Source organism: Balaenoptera physalus, assembly GCF_965194825.1.
Source record: "Balaenoptera physalus genome assembly, chromosome: X".
NCBI lineage: Eukaryota > Metazoa > Chordata > Mammalia > Artiodactyla > Balaenopteridae > Balaenoptera > Balaenoptera physalus.
The window spans coordinates 61820784-61835443 of record NC_138903.1 but is presented as its reverse complement, the minus strand read 5'-3'; the positions used below and the strand labels follow the sequence as shown (position 1 = coordinate 61835443).

At 38.7% G+C, this 14660-nt stretch overlaps 1 protein-coding gene across 4 annotated transcripts in view; it reads right to left on the bottom strand.

The window, feature by feature from the left end:
* Positions 1-14660, bottom strand: part of OGT (O-linked N-acetylglucosamine (GlcNAc) transferase) — a 37617-nt gene that overhangs the window by 12727 nt on the left and 10230 nt on the right. For all 4 annotated transcript variants that reach the window (XR_014258678.1, XM_082445968.1, XM_082445969.1 and 1 more), the window contains exons 4-14: positions 14334-14402; positions 10889-11005; positions 8552-8631; positions 7812-8007; positions 7413-7553; positions 6726-6826; positions 6411-6564; positions 6207-6308; positions 5830-6009; positions 5000-5158; positions 4762-4851 (exon numbers count right to left, since the gene is read on the bottom strand). Coding sequence is in view for 3 of the 4 variants with exons in the window: in XM_082445968.1 (XP_082302094.1) it covers positions 4762-4851; positions 5000-5158; positions 5830-6009; positions 6207-6308; positions 6411-6564; positions 6726-6826; positions 7413-7553; positions 7812-8007; positions 8552-8631; positions 10889-11005; positions 14334-14402 (1389 nt within the window). In the remaining variant the exon portion in view is untranslated. The remainder of the gene's footprint in view (positions 1-4761; positions 4852-4999; positions 5159-5829; positions 6010-6206; positions 6309-6410; positions 6565-6725; positions 6827-7412; positions 7554-7811; positions 8008-8551; positions 8632-10888; positions 11006-14333; positions 14403-14660) is intronic.

Below are 14660 nucleotides of genomic sequence, written 5' to 3'. Positions count from 1 at the left end.
ACGCAGGGTAAAAATATGGTTAAGTACCATTAAAATGGGCCCACAGCATTACACAAACAGGATACAGAGGAAGGAGAGTTTACCTCTAGACTAAATGTATGAACAACTAGGCTTGGGACTTCCCTGGTGGCTCATTGGTTAAGAAACCGCCTGCCAATGCAGGGGACACAGGTTCGAGCCCTGGTCCGGGAAGATCCCACACACTGCGAGGCAACTAAGCCCATGTGCCACAACTACTGAAGCCTACATGCCTACAGCCCGTGCTTTGCAACAAGAGAAGCCACCACAATGAGAAGCCCATGCACCGCAATGGAGAGTAGCCCCCGCTCGCCACAACTAGAGAAAGCCCGTGCGCACCAACAAAGACCCAATGCAACCAAAAAAAAAAAAAAACAAAACTAAGCTTCATAGGGGAGTTGATATTTGAAATGGGCTTCAAAGGTGGATAGGAGGACTTCCCTGGTGGCGCAGTCATTAAGAATCCACCTGCCAATGCAAGGGACACGGGTTCGAGCCCTGGTCCGGGCAGATCCCACACACTGCGGGGCAACTAAGCCCATGTGCCACAACTACTGAAGCCCGCGTGCCTACAGCCCATGCTCCACAACAAGAGAAGCCACCGCAATGAGAAGCCCACGCACCCCAACAAAGAGTAGCCCCCGCTCGCCACAACTAGAGAAAGCCCGCACACAGCAACAAAGACCCAATGCAGCCATAAATTAATTAATTAATTAATTAATTTTAAAAAAAGATGGATAGGAGTTTGAGGGAGTTGGACAGAATACAATCTTGACAGAGAACTGTATGAATAAAGAACCAGAGTAAAGTGCATGGTAGGTTTAAAAAATGGGTAGATCACTTCTACTTGGTATAGGGTATAACTGAGGGCTAATAATGGGTGAAAAGCACTGGCAAACAAGGTTGTTTGTTTAGAAAGGTTGTGAAGGCCACACTGAAGAGCTTGGACTTCATATAGGCACACCAATGTTCACTGCAGCACTATTTACAATTGCCAAGATATGGAAGTAACCTAAGTGTTCATCGATGGATGAATGGATAAAGAAGATGTGGTATATATACACAATGGAATATTCCTCAGTCATTTAAAAGTTGCCAGAGGGAAGGGAGGGAGTGGGGCAAAATAGGTGAACAGGATTAAGTAGTACAAACCTCCAGATATAAAACAAGCAAGCCACAGGGATATAACATACAACATGAGGAATATGGTCAATAATACTGTAATAACTTTGTATGGGGACAGATAGTTACTAGACTTATCATGGTGATTTCATAATGTATGCAAATGTCAATTAACTATGTAGTACACCTGAAACCAACATAACCTTGTACGTCAACTACATTTCAATTTATATATATATATAAAATTAATAAATATATATTTTTAAAGAGTTTAGTCTTCAGTCAATAAGCAGTGAATCCTAAAAGGTCTCAGAGGTGGAGGGCCATATTCTTCTTGGTCACAGAGAGTCCAACCCTACATCAAAAATGGTCAGGTATATTTCCAAAGCAACAGCTATAACGCAAAAGACGTTGGTAGAAATTATTTATGAAATGACAAGAGTCTCACAATCCTTCTGCTAGGACTTCAGTGATTCATATATATGAATTACTGGATATACCATATGTACCTCTGTTAGTGACCAAAGTGGCCAACAGCGTCTATAAAAAAAACTCTAGTCCATACCTTCAGCAAATTCACTCCCTCACAGGTTTCAATCTTAATTTATCATAAAACTTTTGCTCCTAGAGGAAACAGCAATGCAGCAAGTATAGAAATAAAGAAAACCAAAGGCAAAGGCCCTTTCAATGACCTATTTGTTCTTCTTCCAAGCCACCATTTTGTTCAATTTATTCAGGTAATTAGTATCTACTGTCACAAGTGCTAGCTCAATCCCCAGAGAAGTTCTACGTCCAAGCACAAATACACCATATTTCTATTTCATTTGCAAACTCAGCAAAAATCCATGCTGATTATAAATGCAATGTAATAAATGTAAACAATCAAGGAAATAAGGTCAAAGCAATTGACCACAGGTATGTAGTAGCTGATGCTAGATATCTGTCATGAAAAATATTGAGGATATGGGCTTCCCTGGTGGCGCAGTGGTTAAGAGTCCGCCTGTCAATGCAGGGAACACAGGTTTGAGCCCTGGTCCGGGAAGATCCCATATGCCACAGAGCAACTAAGCCCGTGTGCCACAACTACTGAGCCCACGTGCCACAACTACTGAAGCCCACGCACCTAGAGCCCATGCTCCGCAACAAGAGAAGCCACCGCAATGAGAAGCACGCGCACTGCGATGAAGAGCAGCCCCCACTCGCCCCAACTAGAGAAAGCCCACGGGCAGCAATGAAGACGCAAAGCGGCCAAAAATAAATAAGTTAATTAAATTAAAAAAAGAAAATTGAGGATACAAGCTACACACCAACAGTTTTATTCACTATTTGCTCAAAATAAAAAGTTGGCAGTACAAGCCTCTTAGATAGACTCATCCACCAGAGGGCAGACAGCAGAAGCAAGAATCCTGCAGCGTGTGGAACAAAAACCACATTCACAGAAAGATAGACAAGATGAAAAGGCAGAGGGCTATGTACCAGATGAAGGAACAAGATAAAACCCCAGAAAGACAACTAAATGAAGTGGAGATAGGCAACCTTCCAGAAAAAGAGTTCAGAATAATGTAATGATAGTGAAGATGATCCAGGACCTAGGAAAAAGAATAGAGGCAAAGATCGAGAAGATGCAAGAAATGTTTAACAAAGACCTAGAAGAATTAAAGAACAAACAAACAGAGATGAACAATACAATAACTGAAACGAAAACTACACTAGAAGGAATCAATAGCAGAATAACTGAGGCAGAAGAACGGATAAGTGATCTGGAAGACAGAATGGTGGAATTCACTGCTGCAGAACAGAATAAAGAAAAAAGAATGAAAAGAAATGAAGACAGCCTAAGAGACCTCTGGGACAACATTAAACGCAACAACATTCGCATTATAGGGGTCCCAGAAGGAGAAGAGAGAGAGAAAGGACCTGAGAAAATATTTGAAGAGATTAGAGTCGAAAACTTCCCTAACATGGGAAAGGAAATAACCACCCAAGTCCATGAAGCGCAGAGAGTCCCATACAGGATAAACCCAAGGAGAAACATGCCGAGACACATAGTAATCAAATTGGCAAAAATTAAAGACAAAGAAAAATTATTGAAAGCAGCAAGGGAAAGATGACAAATAACATACAAGGGAACTCCCATAAGGTTAACAGCTGCTTTCTCAGCAGAAACTCTACAAGCCAGAAGGGAGTGGCATGACATATTTAAAGTGATGAAAGGGAAGAACCGACAACCACGATTACTCTACCTGGCAAGAATCTCATTCAGATTTGATGGAGAAATCAAAAGCTTTAGAGACAAACAAAAGCTAAGAGAATTCAGCACCACCAAACCAGCTCTACAACAAATACTAAAGGAACTTCTCTAAGTGGGAAACACAAGAGAAGAAAAGCACCTACAAATACAAACCCAAAATAATTAAGAAAATGGTCACAGGAACATACATATCGATAATTACCTTAAACGTGAATGGATTAAATGCTCCAACCAAAAGACACAGGCTCGCTGAGTGGATACAAAAACAAGACCCATATATATGCTGTCTACAAGAGACCCACTTCAGACCTAGGGACACATACAGACTGAAAGTGAGGGGATGGAAAAAGATATTCCATGCAAATGGAAATCAAAAGAAAGCTGGAGTAGCAATACTCATATCAGATAAAATAGACTTTAAAATGAATAATGTTATAAGAGACAAGGAAGGACACTACAAAATGATCAAGGGACCAATCCAAAAAGAATATGTAACAATTATAAACATATATGCACCCAACATAGGAGCACCTCAGTACATAAAGCAACTGCTAACAGCTATAAAAGAGAAAATCGACAGCAACACAATAATAGCGGGGGACTTTAACACCTCACTTACACCAATGGACAGATCATCCAAAATGAAAATTAATAAGGAAACACAAGCTTTAAATGACACAACAGACCAGATAGATTTAAATGATATTTATAGGACATTCCATCCAAAAACAGCAGATAACACTTTCTTCTCAAGTGCACACAGAACATTCTCCAGGATAGATCACATCTTGGGTCACAAATCAAGCCTCAGTACATTTAAGAAAATTGAAATCATATCAAGCAACTTTTCTGACCGCAACACTATGAGATTAGAAATCAATTACAGGGAAAAAAATGTAAAAAACACAAACACATGGAGGCTAAACAATACGTTACTAAATAACCAAGAGATCACTGAAGAAATCAAAGAGGAAATCGAAAAATACCTAGAGATAAATGATAATGAAAACACGATGATCCAAAACCTATGGGATGCAGCAAAAGCAGTTCTAAGAGAGAAGTTTATAGCTACAATCCTACCTCAAGAAACAAGAAAAACCTCAAATAAATAATCTAACCTTACACCTAAAGGAACTAGAGAAAGAAGAAGAAACAAAATCCGAAGTTAGTAGAAGGAAAGAAATCATAAAGATCAGAGCAGAAAAAAATGAAATAGAAACAAAGAAAACAATAGCAAAGAACAATAAAACTAAAAGCTGGTTCTTGGAAAAGATAAACAAAATTGATAAACCATTAGCCAGACTCATCAAGAAAAAGAGGGAGAGGACTCAAAAAAATAAAAAAGTTGGAAGTGTAAGAGTTTCACCTACCTGAGAAAGATCAATGAAATGATTGGCTTCTGCCATCACCTTCACTCGGAAGTTTGTGCCATCATCTGGGCTCAGGGCATAACAGAATACCTGAAAGGCAGCACATAGTATATTTAATAACCTTGGCTCAAATCTTTCCAAAAGACACTGGGCTTAACACCTCAAGGTGACTATAAAGCTACCACTGTGGGTTTGTTTGGTTTTATAAACAGCGACTCTAGAGCAACACTAGTCTTACCTCAAATTTATCAGGATTGTGCATGCCTGGAATAGACTGCATAAGATGAGAAGTAGGATGATTCCCAAAGTCAGAACTCACGTATCCTACACGCAGCCGACCATCACTGAGCTTCAAGTCTTTTGGATGTTCATACGGTGGTTTATGAAGGACATTTATCTACCAATGGAATTCAGTGCTTGTTAGTAAAGTTGAGTCTATATGTAAATTTTCATCTAGGAAAACTGACTAGAAGCATACCTGTTAGGAATGGTATGCCCAGAATACTTCTTTAATTCATATAACCAGTCTAATACAACCTTAGCAATTTGTATAATATGCTTCATACTTTGACCTGTTCCTGAGGCCTATGAAGTAGCCCAAGCAAGTTAAAGTTGTAGGAAGGAAGCAGAGTGGAAAGAGCATGACAAACCCTGCATTTTAGAAAATTCTGTAGGGAACCATTTTTTAAAAACAGAATTACACCTAGCACTCTGCTCTATTCTGCTGAGAAAATTCCCACCTTTGATCAAGTACTGCTCTAGTTCTCAAAGGTGAGTAGAAAATACCAAACACTTTATTAAAAACTATGGTTTCAAAATTAAAGGAAAACACCATCAGCCTACTGTTAAGTATTTCAGTTAAGGATTCCACCTTATAGAATGGAAGGGGTTATGATCAAGACAGGACACAATGGGAGGGGGGCTTCTGGGCTGGCTCACGAAGCTTCATTTCTCAACTTGGGTGGTAAACACCGTATGATAACTCATTAAGCCATAAATTTGATTCATGTAGTTTTCTGTATCTGTGTTTTACTTTACAACGAAAAGATTAAAACGAAAGACTCGCACCTTATCCAGGCAGAGGTTCCCATGCCTCTCAGCAATAGCCTTCCTGAAGCCATGAGAAAGAGGATATAGCATACTATGATGAGGATGCACAGAGGGCAACCTATTCTTCTCTAACTGGTCAGCCACAATGCTGACCAACTTCTTCATTCGTTCATCATAGTCTGTCCAATCACAGACAATCTAGAGGAGGCAAAAAAAAGTTATTATCCAGAAAACCTTACTCCAAGACTTAACATCTTATGTGTCTTTGGCCTAAAGTAATGTCAGATAACCCAATAAAAAACACTGTCTCCAGCCAAGCTTGGATTAATATGGCACATAACAACTAAAAAGTGATTACAACCCTGAAAGCCAATTACTGGCCCGTTATTCTTTACCTGCAGGCAATGAGCCAGATTACAATAAGCGTCAGGAAAATCAGGTTTAAGCTTCAGAGCAGTGCGATAAGAAGCAATTGCTTCTGGAATATTCCCTGAATCCTGGAAATAAATAAAGTGGGATGGTCAGAATTTTTCCTAAAATTAAAAACATTAGGTGCTAAGATGCATATATTGTAATAAAATATGTATAAAAAATAGTACCTTGTGAATGGAAGCCAGATTGCTGTGGGCATCCGCAAATGCAGGGTTAATCTGAATGGCACGAGTATAACACTGCAAGGCTCCCTGAACATCCTGCATCTCCTTTAGAGTGTTTCCCATATTAGAGTAGGCATCAGCAAAGGTAGGACTGATTCTAAAGGAGAGGACAAAGATTTTATTTCTCTAGTACAAAAACCTTTAACCCCCTGTAATATTAATTTAGTCTGCTATTATTAAAAGTCCCACATACCAAATGTGCCAAATGCCAAACCTTTAAAAACTTAGAAGAAAAAAATAAGGCTGTGAGTCTCTTACCGAATAGCCTCCTTATAATGCATCAGAGCTTCCTGCAGTTTTCCCTGCTGCTGCAATACACTTGCTAAATTTGAATGGGCAGCAGCAAACTCTGGGAAGACCTATAAAGATTCAAGATGATAACCGAGGTTTAAAAAAGAAATAACTGCTAAAACAGCAGTAATAACTTACCACAACAAGAACTTTGCTCAAGCACCTTTATATCCCTACACTTCTCTCCACCTTCTCCAAGTCTACTCATTCTTCAAAGCCAAGTAGTTCAAATTCTACCTCTTCCTTTATTTTATACCTCTCTGTGTTTCAAAACATGAGGTAGACCTCTCCTCATCTTAGTTTATGCTGGTAACTCTAGCATCTCTCTCTTCAAAACTCCTACCACACCTACCAACCAACACTACAGCCGTCAGGTACTGAAATTATATATTTACTGGTAACTCTTCTTGAACTCTAGCTTACTGTTTAAATTTTTTGTGCCGATCTTATCTACCCATAAAATAACAAACTCAATGTTAAGGATTTTCTTGAATGTCACACAGGACCTCACTCATACCTTAGGTACTCAATTACTGGTTCAACGAATGATTCACCATCTATTTTTAAAAAAGAGGTGGATGACATGGCAAACTTAATTGCCTTCCCTCTACTATCACACAGACAAAATACCCAGCCACACCACCCTCAACATACTTCTAATGCTTTACGATACAAGCGAACTGCCTCTTCAATGTTTCCCTGTTCTCGTTTGATATTGGCTAGGTTATTCAGAGAGTCTGCATGGGTGGGACACAGCCGGAGAGCTGTATTGTAACAATCTTCTGCTTCGGCAACCTAAAAAACAAAACAAACTATTCAAAAACCTATATAGAGGAATCACAGAGCCACCACTGATATTATTCTAACAATTGCTTAGTTAAGCCTAATGGCTGGTAATATTCCAGAAAACAGGTATTTTTGCTATTCTTCCTCTCATCTACAACTCCGAAATTAAACAATTTACCACCTCAATATTTAATGACAATATGTACAAAAATGACTTTTTTTAATCCCATCAGGTAACAAAGAAAGAGACTGAATAAAAATCCTTACACTGCCCTTCTCTTTGAGAGCGTTGGCTAGGTTGCAGTAAGCATCAGGGAAATGTGGTTGCAATTCAATAGCTCGCCTGTAGGTGTCTATTGCCAGATCTATCAGGCCTTGCTCATAGTATACACAAGCCAGGTTGCCATGTACCACTGCATGATTTGGACTCAAGCTTAGGGCACGAAGGTAAGCTGCCACAGCTCTATAAACAGAAACACACACACACACACAACGCAACTAACTTTTAATGGATGACAATTATTTCATTCTATATCAAAGTATATCAATTATAACTAGTTACAATTAATTCATGCCATACTACACTTAACCTCAAAAATCAAAATTGCACCTTTATAAAATGTATTTTTACACTGAAAAATTTTCTATACCCCCATAAGAAACAGACTTTCCTTTGACAACAGCAACAAAAAGTTAAAAGTCAGGATTTACTTAGCTTTCTGAATCAGATAGAAGGAATAATTTAGTCTAAAAGATAACCATTTCAATAGTTTTACAATAAAGGAAATTTCAACTAAACTCCTAGCAAAAGGATAATGGCTTTGTGAAAAGCCAACAATGAAGTCAGGCAACAATAAACCTATAATAAAAGGTAATACAGCAGACCTGAGCAGGGGAAAGCAACATAGTAGAAAAGGAAAGTGTATTTCAATGGCCCACTGTGATAATTTCAGTCTAAACTCTCAAGTGTTGATACAACAAAAACTCCAAATAGAACATTCCCTCACCTGTCAAAAATCCGTGCCTCTTTCAAGACATTTCCTAAATTGATATAAGCATCCAGAAAATTGGGGTCAAGGGTGACAGCCTAAAAATTGCAAGACAGTTACTTAGAGCAAGTTAGAATTTCAGATTAACTTCCCAATTACAATTTTTTAGTCTGAGGTAATTTTAGACCTCCAATTACATTTTCTAGTATAATTAAATCTTATTTCTTTCATTTTTAAAACCCAATTATTTTAGTACCCACTCATGATTCACAAATCTCAATGTTATCAAAATAACTTCCCATGTAATATAAGAGCAAAATGTGTCCTGAAGGGAAAAATTTTAAATTGGGTCTGCTCCAATTTTATTGAGCTGAACACTTCTCATGGTTGGCCCCATTTTATTCTCAATTAATCAGCCTAGCTCTTCTAGAAAATAATGGCAGGAAGAAGCAGCAAGCTCTAACTGAAAATGGAAATACATACCTCAGTAACTACAACTGTATACTCAGACCTTAGTAAGATATGTAATTAGAGCTGTATACTCAGTAAGATACATTACTTCAAGGGGATACTAACCATTAAATGGTTCATTCAAATAGTTCTGAAGCTGTCTTAAAATATGACCAGATATATCTACAGCAGTAATTCTCAACCCTGGCAGTATATTAGAATTCACCTCCTAAATGGAGCCTGGGTTCCATCACAGGCCAGTTAAATCAGACCCTCTGAAAACGGGGCCAGGATATCCATATCTTTTACAAGCTCCTCATGTGCAACCAAGGAGAACCACAGAGCAAGAGAGTAGGTACTACTATAGTGTAATGAATGGAAACCTGAACTGAAATACTGAAAAGGTAAAGGTAATGAGTAACTGTGAATGTATTTAAGATTCATTAAGAACATTCCTCTTCACTTAGATGGCAACTCTGCTGCACTTAACTTACTTAGATTGTCTATAGTAATAGATGTCCACCCCCAAAATTTAACTTTTTATTATGGAAAATTTCGAATATATACAAAAGCAGAGGAATATAACAAACCCTCAAGTCTCTATTACCCAGCTTCAACAATTAAAAAATCATATTCAATTTTATTTAATCTATATTCCAACCTAACTCACCCTCTTCCCAGATCATTCTGAAGCTAATCCCAGACATATCAGTTCATTCGAAAATATTTCAAAATATATTTTAGGGACAATACAGGAACACTTTTTCCTTCTAACATAACCACAATACCAATATCACACCTAAAAAAGTGACAGCAATTCCTTAATATCAAATATCCATTCAGTGGTCCAATTTCTGGTTAACTTTGATTGAGGATCCAAATAAGACCCATACAATTAACATGTCTTTGTGAGTTTCTTTAAATCTTTTAAATTAAAAGTTTAATTTAAATCTCCATTTTTATTCCGGTAATTTGTTGAAGAAATCAGATCACTGTCCTATACAGCTTCCCATAGTTTGAATTTGCTGACTGCACCCCTATGGTGTCCTTTAACATGCTTATTATATTTCCCTGTCCCATGTATTTCCTGTAAATTGGTAGAACTACAAGCGTAATCAGATTTGGGTTCTTTTCTCTTTTTGCAAGGCTACTTCACTGGTGGAAGTATTTACTTCTGTCACAAGGTACAAAATGTGGTTTTGTCTCTTTTTTTTGCCACTGATAAATGCCTAAATTTATTATTGGTGATACTCTGATTCTATCATTCCTACTTCATTTATTAGCTGGAACACTTGTATAAAGAGAAACTTCCCCCATCAACTACTGGGTTACCCTGATGTCCAGTTCATACAGGAGAGAGAGGACAATTGTTTAACCAGTTCTCAAAATGAGTTGCTCCTTATCTTCCAAAGATGACCCATGAATTTCTTCTTAGTATAATTATACTCATGAACTTAAATGTATTTGATAAGTTTCAATATATTTCAGTTATTATTCCCATTGATGCTCAACTCCCATCTTTAGCCAGTAGGAGCCTCTTCCAGTTGCCTCCTGAGTCCTTTTGACATAAATATATCAAAACTTCCTTGCTTTCTGGCACAACAAGGCACTCCAGATTATTTTTGTACATTTCCTGCCCCAGATCTGGAATCAGTCTTTTCACCAAGAAACACTGCTTCTTTACAGTAAAGCTGCCCGTTTAAAAAAAGAATTTTTAATTACTAAAGTACATTTTCAATGCTAAACTGGAAACTGCCATGTACCATCCAGCAAATGCTGCAATACTGTCAGAGAAACAAAGATATTATGTGACTAATTAAGTAAAGGCCTATTATTTAGTTCTAGTAGAAACACCCTGCATACATAAGCACTTCAAAAATACCAATTATTAATTTAACGACTAACCTTTTCAAAGTGATGAATTGCAAGCCAAATCTCCCCTTGTGCATTGAAAACACAGCCAAGATTACTCCAAGCTACTGCAAAGTTCGGTTGCGTCTCAATTGCTTTCAAATAACATGCCTTAGGAGGGGTTAATGAAAGAAGATGGGAGGGGAAGGAGGTAAAGGGAAGGGGGAAAATTTATAAAGGGAAAAAAAAAAGATTGGGGGAGGGGGGAAGAAGGTGATATCATTATTCCTTCTCTGACCAGCCAAAAGTGACCCTGCAGCATAGGCTCGCTTGCGCCAAAACTAATGCGCTGCCACAGCTGGCTGCTCCTGCGCCTGCGCCACCAGAACCCAGGTGCAAACCACCATGTTCAGTTCTGCCAACCAATGACCAACCCTTACACTGGAACTTAACCGGAAAGTCAGTTGCCTTAAGACTCTATGCTGGACTTCTCTTATCTGAACACCTAAGGGCTCTTGCTTCGTTTTCAAGTGGTATCTGGAAGGCGCCACTTAAGGCTAAGTTCCTCCCCCCCTCCCCCCACCCAAGTTTCCCAAAGTCTGTTCTACGATGTGTTAATAGTTATCACTGGAAAAAAGGATTTCACGATCAAATAAATTAGGAAAACAGAAAACAGGTTTCTTGACTACAGGACTTCCCTAAGCCTTTAATAGTATATACACGGTTCCCTGAACTTAGTTGACCATGGAACTCTTCTTTCATTGGACATTTTATGAGAATACCTATAAAACACATTTTGGGAAATGCTGCTCTAAATAAACAATAATGTTCCTCACTAACATCAAAACTATGCTCTAAATAAACAATAATGTTCCTCACTAACATCAAAACTATGCTACTGAGGAGGAAAATGCTTTTCTGACAAGCCAGATATCATAAGGCCAGGCTATAAGTCACATCCTCACAATGCCCATCTCCCAAGGGGGACTGAAGCTGAAACCTCATATGACAGGACTGCACCTAGGTTGAGGTCCCTGTAATGCGAGCGCAAACATCGCTTGCGCAACCTAACAGCATCGCACTGCGCAATCGCTGCGAACTGCTGCGCTACATAGAACACCCCTAGACGCAGCAAACGGCCAACCAGATCCATTAATCTACTAGACAGGCCCATAGAGAATATTTGTTTAATGAGATTAGTTGGACTCGAGGTATGTTAAAACCCAATTTTATCCAAAAAGGCTACAAAATAGGACTGAGGGAGCCAGTCAATCAGATTACTCATCTAGTCAACCGTTCACAGGGGCTCATTCGCACGCATTGCGCATTAACGCTGCGCAGCCTTTGCGCTACTGCAGGGTCACAGCGCATCATCAGAAGAGCAGAATGCTGCAATCCAAACAAAGAAGAAAAAAGGAAAAAATGAACAACAAGAAGAGTTAGAAGCTTTTACTAGTAAATTATCTCTAATAATTTTTAATATCAATTAACTTTTACTTATCTTTGACAGAATTGTGGCTATAGTATAAAACATTCTCTTACATAACTTGCTTGTAAATAAAATTATTTTAAGCTGTTTCTGAAGCCACAAGACAGAAGATTCAGGCATGGAGGCAAATTGTTTTGCTGTGGCAGTTACAAACCCGTTACCATATTTCTCATCATGTGACTTTTCGGTGCGTTCCTTGCTGGAAGAGGAGGAGGTGTGTGTCTGCCCTAGATCCAGGCCTCGAGCTCCCTTCAGCGAGGCACCTTACGCATGGAATAGGAGGTTTCACCCACCTGAAACCTTCTAAATACAATATCAATGGTGAAAAACCAAAAACAAGAGAGAAAATAAAAACAAGATCATTAGTAAAAGTTCAACAAAGCAATTGAAATTCTTTGGATGTCTATTACATATGGGAATGAGGACAGTCTCAAGTCTGTAATATGGGAAACATGCAGAAGGGAGAGGGTTAATCAGGGCTATTGCATACAGCAGGGATTTTTGCTGGAAGAAAGGCTCTTCATTTTCTACAAAGACAACTTAATTTTGCTTCCATCTACTAGGAATATGCTGGCTTGAATTTTCAAATGCACTGATTACAAAAGAAATACATTGCATTTCACTCAAGAGTATTTTCTTGTTCACTAAGTTCTCACAAAAACAGAATAACATTTTTCAAACTAGGTGTCTCCAGAGCTCTGAAATAAAGAAGTCAGCAACCTAAGGCAGGCGCAATGTCTCAGCCTAAACCGATCTCTAAAGCTGCAGTGAAGTGCAATTCATGTTAGCTGTCCGCTTGGTGGGGTGACAATTAATAGAAGCTTATCAAATATCTGTTCTATAAATTACCAATTAGATTTATCAGCTAAGATTGAAATCAATTACAATTCATTAGCTGGAAACCTACATAAGGTTAATCCAAAGTGTCAGCAGAATTTATGAGCTATGCACTTAAAACTAGTGCCTTTTAACATCAGATGGTGCTGAAAAGCCTTCTCCCTCCCTGGATGAAGCAGTCAAACAGACAGCTACGCTGCGCATACACTCCACGTATTAGCATGCGCGTGGGGCTCAGAGCAACAGGTGGGAGTTTCAGAAGCATTCTGGTTTCTCCCCACTCCTCACCCCTGCAGCGCGGTTGCGTAAGGTGGCTTGTAACAAGACAATTTCATTTATAAATTTAATTTAAAATTATACCAAAAGCTTTAATAACCCAACCTGGTGTTCAAATTCATTATTTGGAAACACAGAATGCTAAAAGCCACCTTTCCACTTGGGCAAGTTTTCTTTCGATCAGTCCATTTCCCAAACAAACCAGCTTTGTCCTTCTGACTTTTTTTTTAAAGGAGGTGGGATGGGGAGGAATAAAAGAAGGAAGTAAGGAAGAAAAGAAGGTAGACAACTAGGATTGGAAAAGAGGAAACAGGAACTTGGGGAAGGGAGTGAGGACAAGAAGGGGCAGGATGTTCCAATTATTAATTTGCAATCATTTAACAGCCTTTCTTCCACTGTAAAAAGGGTGAGGAAGATGAAGGGAGGAAGGTTAAATAAGAATTTTAAATGCCAGTATTACAGGGTAACATTTGGATGAAATTCTTCTCCACTTACAAGCCACAAAGGACTTAGAAGAGCAGCATTTTCAATGGCACCTGCATCATATAGGAGTCTTGAGCCAAATCACAGGCGCTCTGCTTGTCACCAGCAGGCAAGCCTCAGATTTGAAGGAATGTTATTTATTCCCACATAAGATCATGATGGAGCCCATTGTTATAAAGATGATCTAGCTCAGCAGAAAGGCTCCAAAATGTTCAGGTTCTTGCTTTACCCCCAGATTTAGAACAGATATGCCAAATCCTGGCCCTGCTCTAGTCTGAGGCGATTCATGCCGTCAGTTTTCCTCAGTTTCATAGGACTGTTTTGTGAAGATAGCTCAATGAAGAGTTGAAGACTTGGCAAAAAGTACAAGTATCCATAACACTGATGTTTAAATGTGTTCTATCAAACACCTACCTTGGCTTCTTCCAAGCGACCCAGGGCTTTGAGCAGGTTCCCCAGGTCACTGCGAACACAGTACAAATCCTAGAAACCCAGAGATACTCTGTCATTAATTATACTCTGCTTTGTCAACCAAAGATATCTTGAAATTACTTTTACGTATCTAGCTCCATCATTTTATTGTCAACTAGAGATACTGCTTGACAAATTTAAGAACAGGAACACAATCCCCTCATCCTCAATTCCAAATTCCAAAAAATTTTAAAAACTCATTTGATGATTAAATCTGACTTGAACTGGCATGAAGTTATTTACAGAATTTATTGATCACACTTAATGTGA